The sequence below is a fragment of the Mauremys reevesii genome, linkage group 25, assembly GCF_016161935.1.
Source record: "Mauremys reevesii isolate NIE-2019 linkage group 25, ASM1616193v1, whole genome shotgun sequence".
In the NCBI taxonomy this organism is placed as follows: domain Eukaryota; kingdom Metazoa; phylum Chordata; order Testudines; family Geoemydidae; genus Mauremys; species Mauremys reevesii.
The window spans coordinates 11,698,057-11,712,897 of record NC_052647.1 but is presented as its reverse complement, the minus strand read 5'-3'; the positions used below and the strand labels follow the sequence as shown (position 1 = coordinate 11,712,897).

General features: G+C 49.9%; 1 protein-coding gene across 1 annotated transcript; it reads left to right on the top strand.

Moving 5' to 3' along the window:
- The first annotated feature begins 691 nt into the window (after positions 1–691).
- On the top strand, positions 692–10,664 carry TSPAN16 (tetraspanin 16). Its single transcript, XM_039514482.1, has 8 exons — positions 692–804; positions 1,705–1,801; positions 2,425–2,622; positions 3,105–3,179; positions 4,320–4,427; positions 5,919–6,071; positions 6,665–6,748; positions 10,238–10,664. Exons 2-8 carry the CDS (start codon positions 1,733–1,735, stop codon positions 10,280–10,282), a joined length of 732 nt encoding a protein of 243 aa, XP_039370416.1. The 5' UTR covers positions 692–804; positions 1,705–1,732; the 3' UTR covers positions 10,283–10,664.
- Positions 10,665–14,841: the final 4,177 nt, after the last annotated feature.

Below are 14,841 nucleotides of genomic sequence, written 5' to 3'. Positions count from 1 at the left end.
TCTCAAAGGAAGATGGGTTTTTGGTGCCTATTTATTGTTTGTGTTATGGTAGCACTCAGAGGTCCCCTGTGCAAACAGTCCCTGGCCCCCAAAGATTCTAAAGAGACAAAGGAAGGAGAACTCCATTTTACAGATGGGGAAACTGAGGCACGGGAAGAGGAAGTGACTTAACCAAGGTCACACAGGGAGAGCCAGGAACAAACCCCACGTCACGTGAGTCCCAGTCCCACCCCTTAACTATCTCCCGCTGAATGGAGCTGAAGAGTCGTGGGCTGCATGTTCCAGCATGTGCCGCTCAGCCTGCTCCAGCCCCCGTGCCCTCTGCTGGCACGGCCCTGCTCCTGGCAGGGGGTAGCAGGGGGTGGCAGAGGGGTGGGGTCCCACACACGGGACCTAAAGAACAGCCCTCGGTTTGTGGCCACGGACAGAACGGGGTCCCCTATTGTTCTGGGGGGAAGATACGATTTAGTCCCAAGCCACAGACCTACAGCGATGGGAAACTGTGGACCCTACAGACACCCTAAAGCCGTCCCAAGGCACAGCCCCTATAACCGTCCTGCTCTCTGGCCCCTAGGGAGGAAGGAGGCAGACGCTGTCTCACAATGGAGCCTGCTCCCCATCCCGCCTCCCCCCCCGGCCCCTTCCAACAGCCATCGGGCGACGGTTGGAATCCCAGCAGGCGCCGGGCGAGCCGGAGTGCAGGGGCCCGGGCCAAGGACACGTGATCCCCGGGGCACATTGCAGGGCCGGGAGCCAGGCCGGCGAGGGCAGGAGGCTCAGGGGAGCCAGCCCAAGGCCCCGTGGGTGCGTAAACTCACACTCCAGGCCCTGAACCAGCTCTGAGCGAACGTGCTGGCCGCTCCCTCAGCTCCAGGCTTGTGAGTTTCGATCCCGAGGCCTGGGTGGCAGCTACACCACACCGCCCGCTAGGGCTGCCGGCCCCTGGACGCCCCGGCCTGGATCGTGGGTGGGAGGCGAAGCCCTTGACGCAGGGAAGGGAGACGGAAGCGCCAGCATCGGCCCCCTGCTAGCCCTCTACGCGGGGCGAATTTCCCCCACAGCGGAGTCCGGGCTAAAGCTAACGGTGGCTGTGAGGGGGGAGAAGCGCTCTCCTTCCCACAGCCCAGACACTGTAAGGCCATGACAATCGTCGAGTCCTGAAATCTCCCCCTGGATTTTCACACGTCACGGGGACCCCGCTCCCCCAAACTCAGTGACAACCTCTCAGCGCAACCACTGATCATTATTTATAGGATGCGCTGACTGGGGCCTCGCTGTGCCAGGCGCTGCACGGACCCTCTCAACTAAGATCAGGGTCCTGGTGTGCCAGGCGCTGCATAAATGCACAGCAACAGACAGTCCCTGTCCCGAGGAGCTTCCAGTCTAACTCGACAAAGGATTATTACCCTCCCCGCCCTGAGATAGGGAAACTGAGGCACGGAACGATGCAGTCACATGAGGGGTCTGGATCAGAGCCAGAAAGCAAAGTCCAATCTCCTGGCCCCCAGGCCAGTACTCACTAGACCAGCCTCCCTGCCTAGCATCAGCTTTTAAATCAAAGCATTTGCCCCATCATAAGTAAAAGCCTCCAACAATGTATTGTGCTGCTAGTGGGTTTAACCTAAAACCGAGGTGGGAATGGATCTGAGACGAAGCTGTTTGCAGCAGCAAGTCCAGCTGAAAATCTCTCTGCCGTCTCTCCAGCCTAGAACCCAGCTGGCCGGTTTTCACCATGGCTCCCCCGCGCACTGGCTATGCCACTCTGAAGACTGTCATGATTTGCTTCAACACCGTTGTCTTTGTAAGCCTGTGTTTTCAGACACCCGTTTATTTAGGTGTATTATGGTGGCACCAGGGTCCCATGGTGCCAGGGGCTGCACAGACCCAGAGTGAGAGACAGTCCTGCCCTGAAGCGCTCACAGCCTAGCCAGGCACCGGGTGGGAGGGGAAACTGAGGCACAGAGCGGGGAAGAAACTCGTTCATGGTCACGCAGCAGGTCAGGGGGCAGAGCAAAGAAGAAAACCAGCCAGTCCTGTGCCCAGCTGCCTCCCCCAGAGTTTAGGGGCTAGATTCTCAGCCGGTGTAAATCTCTGTCGGCACTGATGGAGCTACAATGATTTACATCAACGGGGGATCTGCCCCTCGGCCTTCAGGTAACGTAGCCTTTCACCCGAAGTTCACGTCTCCCCACGGCTGGTGGGAACTGTGGGTCGTGCTCAGCAGCCTCCGTTCAGTTCTTGAGCGGGGAGGAGGGACTGGCCGTGGACCGGCACAGAGGGGGCGGCTCGCAGTGATGTTCACGCCCCTCCGGCACCGGGCTGGCATCTCTGCTCCCTGCCTCGGGCGAGTCGGGAGCATGGCCGGAGCGCTCAAGCCGGAGGGCCCACGCACGTACTGGTTCGCTACGTTTATTCTCTCCCCAGGCTGTTGGCTGCACCATGGTGGGATTGGGCCTGTGGATTAAACTGGGGAGCGCCTCCTTCGTCAGGGTCTTGGGCGCCAGCTCGGTGTACTTTGCCCACGTCGGGTACTTCTGCATCGTGGTGGGCAGCATGGTGGCGGTGCTGGGGTTCCTGGGCTGCTGGGGCGCGGTGACGGAGAACAGATGCCTCCTGCTGACGGTGAGTGCACACAGCCGCTGTCGGCTGGGGCGGAGTCCCGGCCCGCGAGGGGGGTGAGCCAGAGCGTGCCGGTACGATGCACCCATTGGCACAGCCACGGGATTTACCCCCTACATTTGGCCCTAGACGTCGCTTACACCATAACTAAACAGCCGTCTCCCTTGCAGTCACAAGCTGTTCTTTTCCATCCTTAGCGGGTGAAACTCACGCCCGTTCAGAGGGAGCGGGACAGTCCGCAGCCCTCTCTGTTCTGGGGGGACTCCGACTACGCACGCGCTGCTTTCTACCCACGTGAGCGCTTTGTTTAGCAGACAGCCTCTCAGTCAGCAGCTGGCAAGACTCTTCTGGGTGGGCATGACCCCCTAGCCCCTGACCTCCTGTTCATCCGGGCAGCCACAGCCCCTCTGAGCTAAATCCTTTGATTGACTCCTGTGCCTCACCTGGCAATCCCTCATGATCTTCCGATTTCCTCTCTCTCACAGTACTTCTTAATAATGCTGGTCATCTTCATCGCCGAAATCACAGCAGCTGTCGTCGTATTCGCTTTCACCTCCTTCGTGAGTATCCAGAATTCCCTTCTGATGTGGGAAATTCTCATTTTCCTTGACAAAGTTTCAGGCCCCGATCCTACAAAGAAGAGTCGCTTGGGTCTGGGTCCTTTTTCCAAACGGGGAGACATTTCGAAAGGGAAGTTAAGTGGCCAACTTTTCTGAGTTCCTTGGAAAATCCAGGAGTCACGTGGGACCCTAAACATCTAGTGACGTCTCGTTCGAATCACACTGCACCAAAGAACGAGCCCAGAGTTTCCAAATCTGGAACTTTTGGTGGCCAAATAAAAGAATGTTGACAAAATTTCCCCTCCGAGTTCTGATCACCTGGACTCTGAGCACAGGTGGAATTCTGACTAACTGTTTTGTCAAAAATGTCATCGCACATAAAGAAAAGAAAAAGGAAATCGCCCCTCCCACCAGCTCTGTCCCTCAAAACCAACTCACAGCTTTAACTGAGGTCTACCCACTCCTTGTGCTTAACCGATTAAACGGTTCCTCTTTGCTTTAGAATTATTCCTACCGCATTATTCTTATTGTTTATAAAGGCAAATTTAAATATGATCGATTCTCCTTTGGCTTGGATATACATCTACAAAGGTAAGGCCCAGACCTTGCACAGATTCACAGAATTTAAGGCTCAAACGGATTGTTATGATCTAGTGCGACCTCCAGCGTAACATGGTCCAGAAAATTTCACCTAGTTATTCCTGTATCCAGACCAGTAACTTAGTTGAGTGAGCGTCTCCTCTAGAAAGATGTCCTGCCCTATCCCTTGGGAATCTGATCCACTGGCTAATTACCCCACCTGTTCAGTACCTGCACCTTATTTCCACATGGGCTTCATTTACACCCACCCACTGCAGGAGCCATAGATGTCAGGTGAAGTGCGTGAGTAAATCTGTGCAGGATCGGGGCCCACACTAGGGCCAAAGTGAGCTGGCTAGTCTGAGGCTGGCCCGCGGCTGCGTTGCTGTCTCTGGGCTAGATATTCAGCGGGTGGCCAGCAGCTCCGCTCCGCTGCGCTCGGTGGAGCAGCTCCAATTTACCCCACCTGAGGCTCGCTCCCTGAAAACCTTTGGCCACACTTTGGGATCTGAAGAGAAAATATTTTCTGGCTCTAGACCCGTTTCATTCCTCCCGTTCAAGGCTCGCAGCATCGTCCTAGACAAATCGCTGGCTGCCTTGAAGAAGAAATACAGCGGCTACAAACACGATGATATTGTGTCCTATGGCTGGAACGCATTCATGCTGAAGGTAGGGGACCCGCCGCCCCCCAGGCCTCCGGTGTCAAACGACTCAACACATTTGTTCCCATGTATTACGATAGCTCCGAGAGGCCCTACCCAGTGTGCCCGGTGCTGCACATACACAGTGACAGTCCCTGCTGTGACAAGGTGGTGTGAGAGGAAGGACAGTCTAGTTGTTAGGACAGAAAATCCTGGTTCAATTCCCATCTCTCCCATGCACTCCTTGTGTGACCTGGGGCCAGTCACCTGGGCTCCCTGGGCATCCGTTCCCCATCGGTACCATGGGGATCATAGCAGAGAGGTTGGGAGCAGATGCCCAGCTGGTACATACACGCCGTAGACAGAGAGCAGAATTTACACTCTAAAGAGGCAGGACAGGCGAAAGGGAGGCTGGCCGTATGCCCACCCTACAGCCAGGAAAAGAGACACACAGATTTGCCCAAGTGGTTCTGTAACACAGCTGGGAACTGGATCCCACCCACCCTTCAACGCTAGCATCTAGTGAGTCTCCAGGCCAGATCCTCCGTGTGAATCAGCGCTGCTCTGGGGTCAAAGCAGTCAAGCCAATACACATGTGCTGAGGATCTGCTGTGTAGATTTTGGGGGCCAGAAGTTTCACACAGTCTCAGGCCAGATGAGATCGCCAGTCTGAGCCCCCATTCAGCACAGGCCACAAAGCCACTCAGTGACTAGTGAGATCAAAGCAGCCTAAGCCTCAGAGACAAATGTCTTGTGAGCCACGGGCAGAGAATAGGGCCCACCAAGGAGTGACCGATGCCTGCGGCCCCTGCCATGGCAGGCAACTGCTTAGGTGAGACAAGCCCCAGGACCCCAGTAGTGACCTACACCCCACACTGCGGAGGAAGGCGAAAGAGCCCTGTCAATCTGAGCTGGGGTTTCTTCCCAACCCCAAATCTGGTGACCCTGAGCACGTGAGTGAGATTCACCAGCCAGACGGAGGAGTCTCTGTACCAGCCCAGAGCACTGGTCCGTCCTGGCTGGTGTCTCATCTCGCACTGTGATTGATTTCTGACGCTTCGCAAGAAGGTGGAAAAACCTCACCCCAGAATACAAGATGGGAGGATTTTGCTCATCTAGTCTGACCTGTCGACCTCAGGCCTTAGAATTTCACCCAGCGTTTACCACGCAGACATTTGATAGCAACTGAAGGATTAAACATGCTTCTCCTCTGGTGAAATCACCATGTGAGCAAAGGAGAATTGATCAGGGCTGCCCAGGGGTGGGGGCAAGTGGGGCAATTTGCCCCAGGCCCCGGGCCCCACAGGGGCCCCCACGAGAATATCGTATTCTATAGTATTGCAACTTTTTTTTACGGAAGGGGCCCCCGAAATTGCTTTGCCCCAGGCCCCTCAATCCTCTGGGCAGCCCTGGAACTGAGGACGTTCTGTTGGGATACAGCCAGAAAGGGAGGTAGGAGGGAAAAATTAAACGCTGGAGACCCTGGCCTCTAACAAACCCTGTTGTGTGTCGTTCCCAGCTGAACTGCTGCGGGGTTCAGAACTACACAGACTTTGCCGGCTCTGCCTTTCAAATACGGACCAACCTGACTTATCCCAAAAGCTGCTGCAAAGATCCAACGAGCTCCGCATGCGACGGACGCAACGTCAGCAGCGTGGTCATCAACCAGGAGGTCGCGGCCCAGCTTGGGGGTTGAAAAGGAAACTGTGGGAATAGTGCTGTTAAAAGCCTAGCCTGGGTCTGCTGGAGTCGGAGGGAGCCAGGGAGCGTGTAGGGGGAGTGATCAGCACCCTGACCTTGCAGCGAATGCTGCCTGGACGTCTCCCTGCACCCACAGGGATCTCATGGCCGGATCGGTGCCCATGTGCTCTAAATTCAAAACCAGAAAGCACCTTGCACACCCCTTAAGTGAAGGCCGTGGGGCCTAGTGGGCAGGGCACTGGGTTGGCTCTTCCTGCAGCATGACTTTGGGCAAGCCACTCCCCCGTGCCTCAGTTTCCCTCTCTGTAAAGTGTGGGGGAATAACGATACAGACCTCTTCTGGCAAGTGCTTTAGCTCGATGGATTTAGGCACAGCCATAGGCTGGTGGCCAGTCAGCCCCCCAGGGGCTAATTCCACGCCCCGCCGGGAAGGGAAGATACCACAGTTTGCCCAGCAAGTGTGCTGAAGCCAGTGGGATTCCACCGGGGGATGGGCTGCCATCACTTTTTGTTTCCAATTGCTCTTAGAGCAGCCTGCGCCTCACCGTGTTTTTCACCCTTCAGGGCTGCTTCCGCAAGCTGGTTTCCCTGATCAAAGAGAAGAGCCTATTGCTTGGTGGAGCTGCCACCGGAGCTGCCCTGCTGGAAGTGAGTTTAACCCAGTTAGCCTGGTCTTAAAGGGACGTGTTCACTTTTCAGTACTCCGATGAGGCACAATTAGCCAGCTGTGCACAGATCGACCATGGGTATGTGCAGCACCTGACACAGCGGAGCCCTGACCTCAGTTAGATGCTAAGGGGTTACACATAAACATAAGAACAGTCAGACTGGGTCAGACCAAAGGTCCATCTAGCTCAGCGTCCTGTCTTCTGACAGTGGCCGGTGCCAGGTGCCCCTGAGGGAATGAACAGAACAGGGAATCATCAAACAATCCAATGCCTGTTGTCCAGTCCCAGCATCTGACAGTCAGAGGTTTAGAGACAACCAGAGCACTGGGTGCATCCCTGACTATCTTGGCTAATAGCCACTGATGGGCCTGTCCTCCAGGAACTTATTTCATTCTTTTCTCAACCCAGTTATACTTTTGGCCGTCACAGTATCCCCCGGCAATGAGTTCCACAGGTTGATTGTACGTTGTGTGAAGAATTGCTTCCTTTGCTTGTTTTTAAACCTGCTGCCTTTTCATTCCATTGGGTGACCCCTGGTTCGTGTGTCATGTGACGAGGTAAATACCTCTTCCTTATTCGCTTTCTCCACCCCAGTCATGATTTTATAGACCTCTCTCAGATCCCCCTTAGTCGTCTCTTTTCTACGCTGAACTGTCCTAGTCTTTAAAATCTCTCCTCGTACGGAAGCTGCTCCATCCCCTCATCATTTTTATTGGCCTGCACTTTTTCCAATTCTATATCTCTTTTTTTGAGCTGGAGTGACCAGAACTGCAGGCAGTATTCAAGGTGTGGGCGTATCGTAGATTTATATAGAGGCAATACGATATTTTCTGTCTTATTATCTATCCCTTTCCTAATGATTCCCAACATTCTGTTAGCTTTTTTGACTCCGCTGCACATTGAGTGGATGTTTTCAGAGAACTATCCACAGTGACTACAAGATCTCTCTCTTGAGTGGTAACAGCTAATTTAGACTCCACCATTTTATATGTAGAGTTGGGATGATGTTTTCCAATGTGCATTACTTTGCATTTATCCACATTGATTTTCATCTGCCATTTTGTTGCCCAGTCACCCAGTTTTGTGAGATCCCTTTGTAACTCCTCGCAGTCAGCTTTGGACTTAACTATCTTCAGTAAATTTGTATTGTCTGCAAACTTTGCCACGTCACTGTTTACCCCTTTTTCCAGATCAGCTATGGATATAATGAACAGCACTGGTCCCAGTACAGACCTTGGTGGACCTCGCTAGTTACCTCTCTCCACTGTGAAAACTGATCATTTATTCCTACCCTTTGTTTCCTATCTCTTTGATCCATGAGAGAACCTTCCCTCTTATCTCATGACTGCCTACTTCGCTTAAGAGCCTTTGGTGAGGGACCTTGTCAAAGGCTTTCTGGAAATCCAAGTACACTATATCCACGGGATCACCCTTGTCCACGTTTGTTGAACCTCTCAAAGAATTCTAATAGATTGATGAGGCATGATTTTCCTTTACAACAGCTGTGTTGACTCTTCCCCAACAAATTGTGTTAATCTACGTGTCTGACAATTCTGTTCTTTACTGAAGTTTCAACCAATCTGCCTGATACTGAAGTTAGGCTCACCAGACTGGAATTGCCAGGATCACCTATGGAGCCTTATTTAAGCATCGGCGTCACATTAGCTACCCTCCAGTCCTCTGGTACAGAAGCTAATTTAAGCGATAGGTTACATACCACAGTTAGTAGTTCTGCACATTTGAGTTCCTTCAGAACTCTTGAGTGATACCCTCTGGTCCTGGTGACTTATTACTGTTTGATTTATCAATTTGTTACAAAAGCCCCTCTATTGACACCTCAATCGGGGACAGTTCCTCAGATCTGTCACCTAAAAAGAATGGCTGAGTTGTGGGAATCTCCCTCACATCCTCTGCAGTGAAGACCGATGCAGAGAATTCACTTAGCTTCTCTGCACAAGCCTTGTCTTCCTTGAATGCTTCTCTTACTTTTTTTTATTTGGGGGATACATTTAGTTTGAGCCTCTATTATGGTGTTTTTAAAAAGTTTCCATGCAACTTGCAGGCATTTCACTCTTGTGATTGTTCTTTTTAATTTCCAATTTAACTACCGTCTTCATTTTTGCATAGTCCCCCTTTCTGAAGTTAAATGCTCCTGTGGTGGGTTTCTTTGGTATTTTCCCCTAATAAGGATGTTCAATTTAATTCCATTTTGGTTGCTATTACCAAACGGTTTAACTGTATTCACCTCTTGCACCAGGATCCTGTGCGCCACTCAGGACTGAATCAAGAATTGCCTCTCCCCTTGTGGGTTCCGGGACAAGCTGCTCCAAGAAATAGTCATTAATGATGTCTAAAACTTCTCTCTCTGCATCCCATCCAGAGGTGACATGTTCCCAGTCAGTACCGGGATAACTGAAATCCCCCATTTTTATTGTGGTTTCCGTTTTTGTAGCCACTCTAATCTCCCTGAGCATTTCATAACGACTAGCACCATCTTGGTCAGGTGGGCGGTAGTATATTCCTACGGCTACGCTCTTATACAAGCACAATTATGTTTGATTCATTTCAGATTTTTACTATACTTGACTCTGTGCTTTCTTTCACATATACTGTCCCTTCCCCACAGGTGCAACCTATTCTGTCATTCCTATATATTCTGTACCCTGGCATTCCGGTATCCCACTGATCATCATCATTCCACCAAGGGTCTGTGATGCCTGTTCTATCAATATCATCATTTACTACCAGGCCCTCAAGTTCAGCCTTCTTAGTATTTAGACTTCGTGCATTTGTATACAAGCACTTATAACATTTGTCAGTATTTCGTTGTCTGCCTTCATGTGAGGTAACTGAACGGAACTTTTTTCATTTGACTGTTTCTCTTCAGTTCCTACCTGTACTTTATCAAGTTCAAGCCTCGCCTCTTTACTAGGATATATCGTATCCCCTTTAAGAAATACTCCCCTGAGGCATGTCTCCGTCTGAACCGGGTGCTCCTCTCTCTGCACTTATCAGCTTTCCCCCAGCCCTTAGTTTAAAAACTCCTCTGCAACCTTGTTAATTTTACATGCCAGCAACCTGGTTCCATTTTGGTTTAGGGGGAGCCCATCCTTCTGTATAGAATCATCCTGCCCCAAAAGGTTCCCCAGTTCCTAATAAACCTAAATCTCTCCTCTGAACACCATTGTCTCATTCATTCATTCTAACTGTCTAACTGGCCCTGCACACAGATCTGGAAGCATTTCAGAGCATGCTACCATGGAGGTCCTGGACTTTAATCTCTTACCTAACAGCCTAGATTTGGCCTCCAGGACCTCTTTCCCACCCGTCCCTATGTCTTTGGTACCTAGACGTACCAAAAATGTATGTAACAATAATCATGAGTTTAGGCACCAAGGTTGGAACATTTTTTACGTAATCCTTAAGAATTTTAGACATTCCGTCTATATTTTTTTCTCTCCCACTGCAGCTAGCAGCTATGATGGTCTCCTTAATGCTGTACGTTAAACTGTGATGACAACATTTGAAGAAACACAGCAGGAGGACTTCCCAAACCCTTGGAATTGTGTTGCATCAGGGCTGCACTACATTACAGCAAAGCTGAAATAGTACCAAGCACTAACGATCCTGCCCCAGAGCCATCATTGGGACTTTGCCACTGACTTGCATAGGAGCAAGACCATTCATTTGCCCAGTTTTCAGGCTCCATAGTTACAGAACAGAAAATCCTGGGAGCCATATCAATATGCAGGATCAAAGTTTCTCCAGAGCTTTGAATATGGAAACCACTCTACACATGCGCGGTTATTAGTGACAAATGTACTGAACTATTTATATATTTATTATTCTCCATCCCCGGGGGGGAAGATACCATTTAAACAGAGATAATAAACATGGGGAGACTGATTGCTAGGGTCTCTGTGTTTTTAAATGTGTCTCATCTTCCTAAAATACCGATCAACAGCTTGCTTACCTGTCTGAGTAGATATCAGCTTTTAATTCAGAACAGGCAGGTGTCTTTTCGCCAGGGGCCTGGAAAGGACTGAGAAAGGGATGCCGCTTTCAGACCACTGAAGAGAAAAGGAGAGAGAATGGAGGATGTTGGGCTTAAGGGCTACGTCACGTTAGGAATACCAATATAGTATATGGCAAAGCGCTCCTAGGGCGGACACAGCTATGCTGGCAAAGTGGTACCGTTTATTATAAAGTGCAGTTTTGCTGGTATAACTGCGTCTACACTAGGTGCTCCTGTGAACACAACTGCCAGTCAGAGGTCCCACCTCTTCCCACTGCTGACTGACACAGCTATGCCAGCAGAGGTCTCTAGTGTAGACCTGGCCTAGGGCTCTGGAGATTCATAGACTTTAAGGCCAGAAGGGACCATTGCAGTTATCTAGTCTGACCTCCTGTATAACGCAGACCAGAGACCTGCCCCGAAAGACTCCTGCATCCAGCCCATCACTTCTGGTTCTGACATAGGTACAGTTACAGAAAGCGAATACCCCTCTCATCAGGACAGTGACCCTTCTTCCCGGTGTCAAAACCAAATGCAAATAAGCCATAAGCCCAACCACCAAAAGCCCAACCAGTGACTAACACAGCCCAGGGCCTGTGTCTAGGAAGAAGGGCTAGAAACCCCCAACGGAGCAGAGGGTTATTGTGCCTTTCTTGTGGCCCTGGCAAACAGCAACCTTGGGGCAGAAGTTGGGAGTGCCAACAACCATGAGGTGAGAGGTCATGGTCTCAGGTGGGGGAGTGACAACTATGGAGGGCAGAGGTACAGCTGGGGGGGGGCAACAACCACGAGGTCAGAGGTCAAATCCCATGGGAAGCAAGTCGAAGGGGAAAAATAATTGAAGACAGTTGGCAGTTTTTCAAAGAGACTTTATTAAGGGCAGAAGAGCAAACTACCCCCCTGCAGAGGAAAGATAGGAAGTATGGCAAGAGACCACCCTGGCTTAACCAGGAGATCTTCAATGATCTGAAACTCAAAAAAGAGTCCTACAAAAAGTGGAAACTCGGTCAAATGACAAAGGATGAATATAAACAAATAACACAAGTACGCAGGGACAAAATTAGAAAAGCCAAGGCACAAAACGAGATCAAACTAGCTAGGGACATAAAAGGAAACAAGAAAACATTCTACAAGTACATTAGAAGCAAGAGGAAGACCAAGGACAGAGTAGGCCCGTTACTCGATGAGCGGGGAAAGACAATAACAGAAAATGTGGAAATGGCAGAGGTGCTTAATGACATCTTTGCTTCCGTTTTCACCAAGAAGGTTGGTGGCGATTGCACGTCTAACATAGTGAATGCCAGTGAAAATGAGGTAGGATCAGAGTCTAAAATAGGGAAAGAACAAGTCAAAAATTACTTAGACAAGTTAGATGTCTTCAAATCACCAGGGTCTGATGAAATGCATCCTAGAATACTCAAGGAGCTGACTGAAGAGATAGCTGAGCCATTAGCGATTATCTTTGAGAAGTCATGGAAGATGGGAGAGATTCCAGAAGACTGGAAAAAGGGCAAATCTATTGCCCATCTATAAAAAGGGAAATAAGGACAACCCGGGGAATTACAGACCAGTCAGCTTAAATTCTGTACCCGGAAAGATAATGGAGCAAATAATTAAGCAATCAATTTGCAAACACCTAGAAGATAATAAAGTGATAAATAATGGACAGCATGGATTTGTCAAGAACAAATAATGTCACACCAACCTGATAGCTTTCTTTGACAGGGTAACAAGTCTTGTGGATGGGGGGACGTGGTAGATGTGGTATATCATCACTTTAGTAAGGCTTTTGATACTGTCTTGCGTGACCTTCTCATAAACAAACTAGGGAAATACAACCTAGATGGAGCTACTATAAGGTGGGTGCATAACTGGTTGGAAAATCGTTCCCAGAGAGTAGTTATTAGTGGTTCACAGTCATGCTGGAAGGGCATAATGACCCCTGCAGGGATCGGTTCTGAGTCCAGTTCTGGTCAATATCTTCACAGATGATTTATATAATGGCATAGAAAGTACACTCATAAAGTTTGTGGACGATACCAAGCTGGGAGGAGTTGCAAGTGCTTTGGAGGATAGGATTAAAATTCAAACTGGAGAAATGGTCTGAAGTAAATAGGATGAAATTCAATAGGACAAATGCAAAATACTCCACTTAGGAAGGAACAATCAGTTGCACACATTCAAAATGGGAAATGACTGCCTAGGAAGGAGCACTGCGGAAAGGGATCTGAGGGTCACAGTGGATCACAAGCTAAACAGTGTAACGCTGTTGCAAAAAAAACAAACATCATTCTGGGCTGTATCAGCAGGAGTGTTGTAAGCAAGACACAAGAAGTAAGTCTTCCACTCTACTCTGTGCTGATTAGCCTCAGCTGGAGTATTGTGTCCAGTTCTGGGCACCACATTTCAGGAAAGATGTGGACAAATTGGAGAAAGTCCAGAGAAGAGCAAAAAAAAATGATTAAAGGTCTAAGAAAACATGAGCAATGAGGGAAGATTGAAAAAAACTGGGTTTGTTTAGTCTGGAGAGGAGAAGACTGAGAGGGGACATGAGAACAGTTTTCAGGTACATAAAAGGTTACAAGGAGGAGGGAGAAAAATTGTTCTTCTTAACCTCTGAGGACAGGACAAGAAGCAACGGGCTGAACTTGCAGCAAGGGCGGTTTAGGTTGGCCATTAAGAAACACTTCCTGTCGGGGTGGTTAAGCATGGGAATAAATTGCCAGGGAGGTTGTGGAGTCTCCACCATGGGGGATTTTTAAGAGCAGGTTGGACAAACCCGTCAGGGCTGGTCTAGACAATACTTAGTCCTGCCCTGAGTGCAGGGGCTGGACCAGATGCCTCTCGAGGTCCCTTCCAGGCCTACGACTCTGGAGCTTGGGAGTGGGGGGCGACCCTACGAGCACGGGCCAGAGGTCAGAGGTCAGAACCACCGGGACAGTGGTGGGCGTTGGGGGGGGTAGGAGCCGGAAAGCTCTGCCTTTGGGGTGGGGAGCAAAGGTCACGGCCTCACCGCTGGGTCAGAGGTCACAGGCTCAGGTAGGGGGCAAAGGTCACAGGCCAGAATGGGCAGCCCCATTGAGGCACAGGCCATAGGCTGGCTAATGATCCCAGAGAGCTCACCTGGCTCATGCCCAGGCAAACCCACACACCCAAAGGATTATGGGTAAAGAGCTCTCTAACCTGATACCCGCCCCCATAGAAGCTGGTAAAGCCTGACTCTCTTCCAATGTGATTGGCCGATGTAGCTGTCAATCTGCCTAGAGCTTCAATCAATTTCCACTTCATTCCCTTCAAAGTCCCACCTTTCTTGCCTCCCCAACGCCACTGGGCTAACATATGATTCCCTTCCTTCTATAGATCCAGAGTCCTGTCCATCATCTATCGCCCCACTTTCATGTACACATTAACCAATAGATTTCCAAATAGGCGGAGTGAAGATGGATGAGTGACAGAATATGAACCAATCAAATTCTGGACTCATTGACTTATCCTCCAATAGGGAGGTATATGGGACATATTACTTTTTATTGGCTTAATCTACCTATCAATCAAAATTAAACCCACCCCCATCCACGCACCAATAAGGAGATACCTTGAGCACTTTACGTTTCTGATTGGTTTATGTACGTGTCACTCATTAATAAGAACCGCCATGCATTGCACCTTCCAATAACGAAGTAGCGTGTAGAATCCCTTCCCCGTGAATGGCTCAAATGCCTGTCAATGAAATTCGCTCCTGCCTTTTCATCCTTCAATAGGTGCGCCGGAGACACCGGGCCTGGGCATTTGCCATTTTTTATTGGTCTATAAAAATGTCAATCAATTATAATATCAGCCCATCCTTAATCTTCTCCAATGGGAGTCCAAAAACGAGCTACTCTTCATCTCTGATTGGCTTAATCTCATATCAATCAATATGGGCTCTCGCCTACTTGTCCTCCAATAATAGAGCAAATTCAGAGACCCTTCCCTGTGCGATTGGATGAGTCCTCTGTCACTCAGTTTTAACACCCGCCTCCTATTCCTTTAATAGGCCAGTCAGGTAAGCCGGCTCC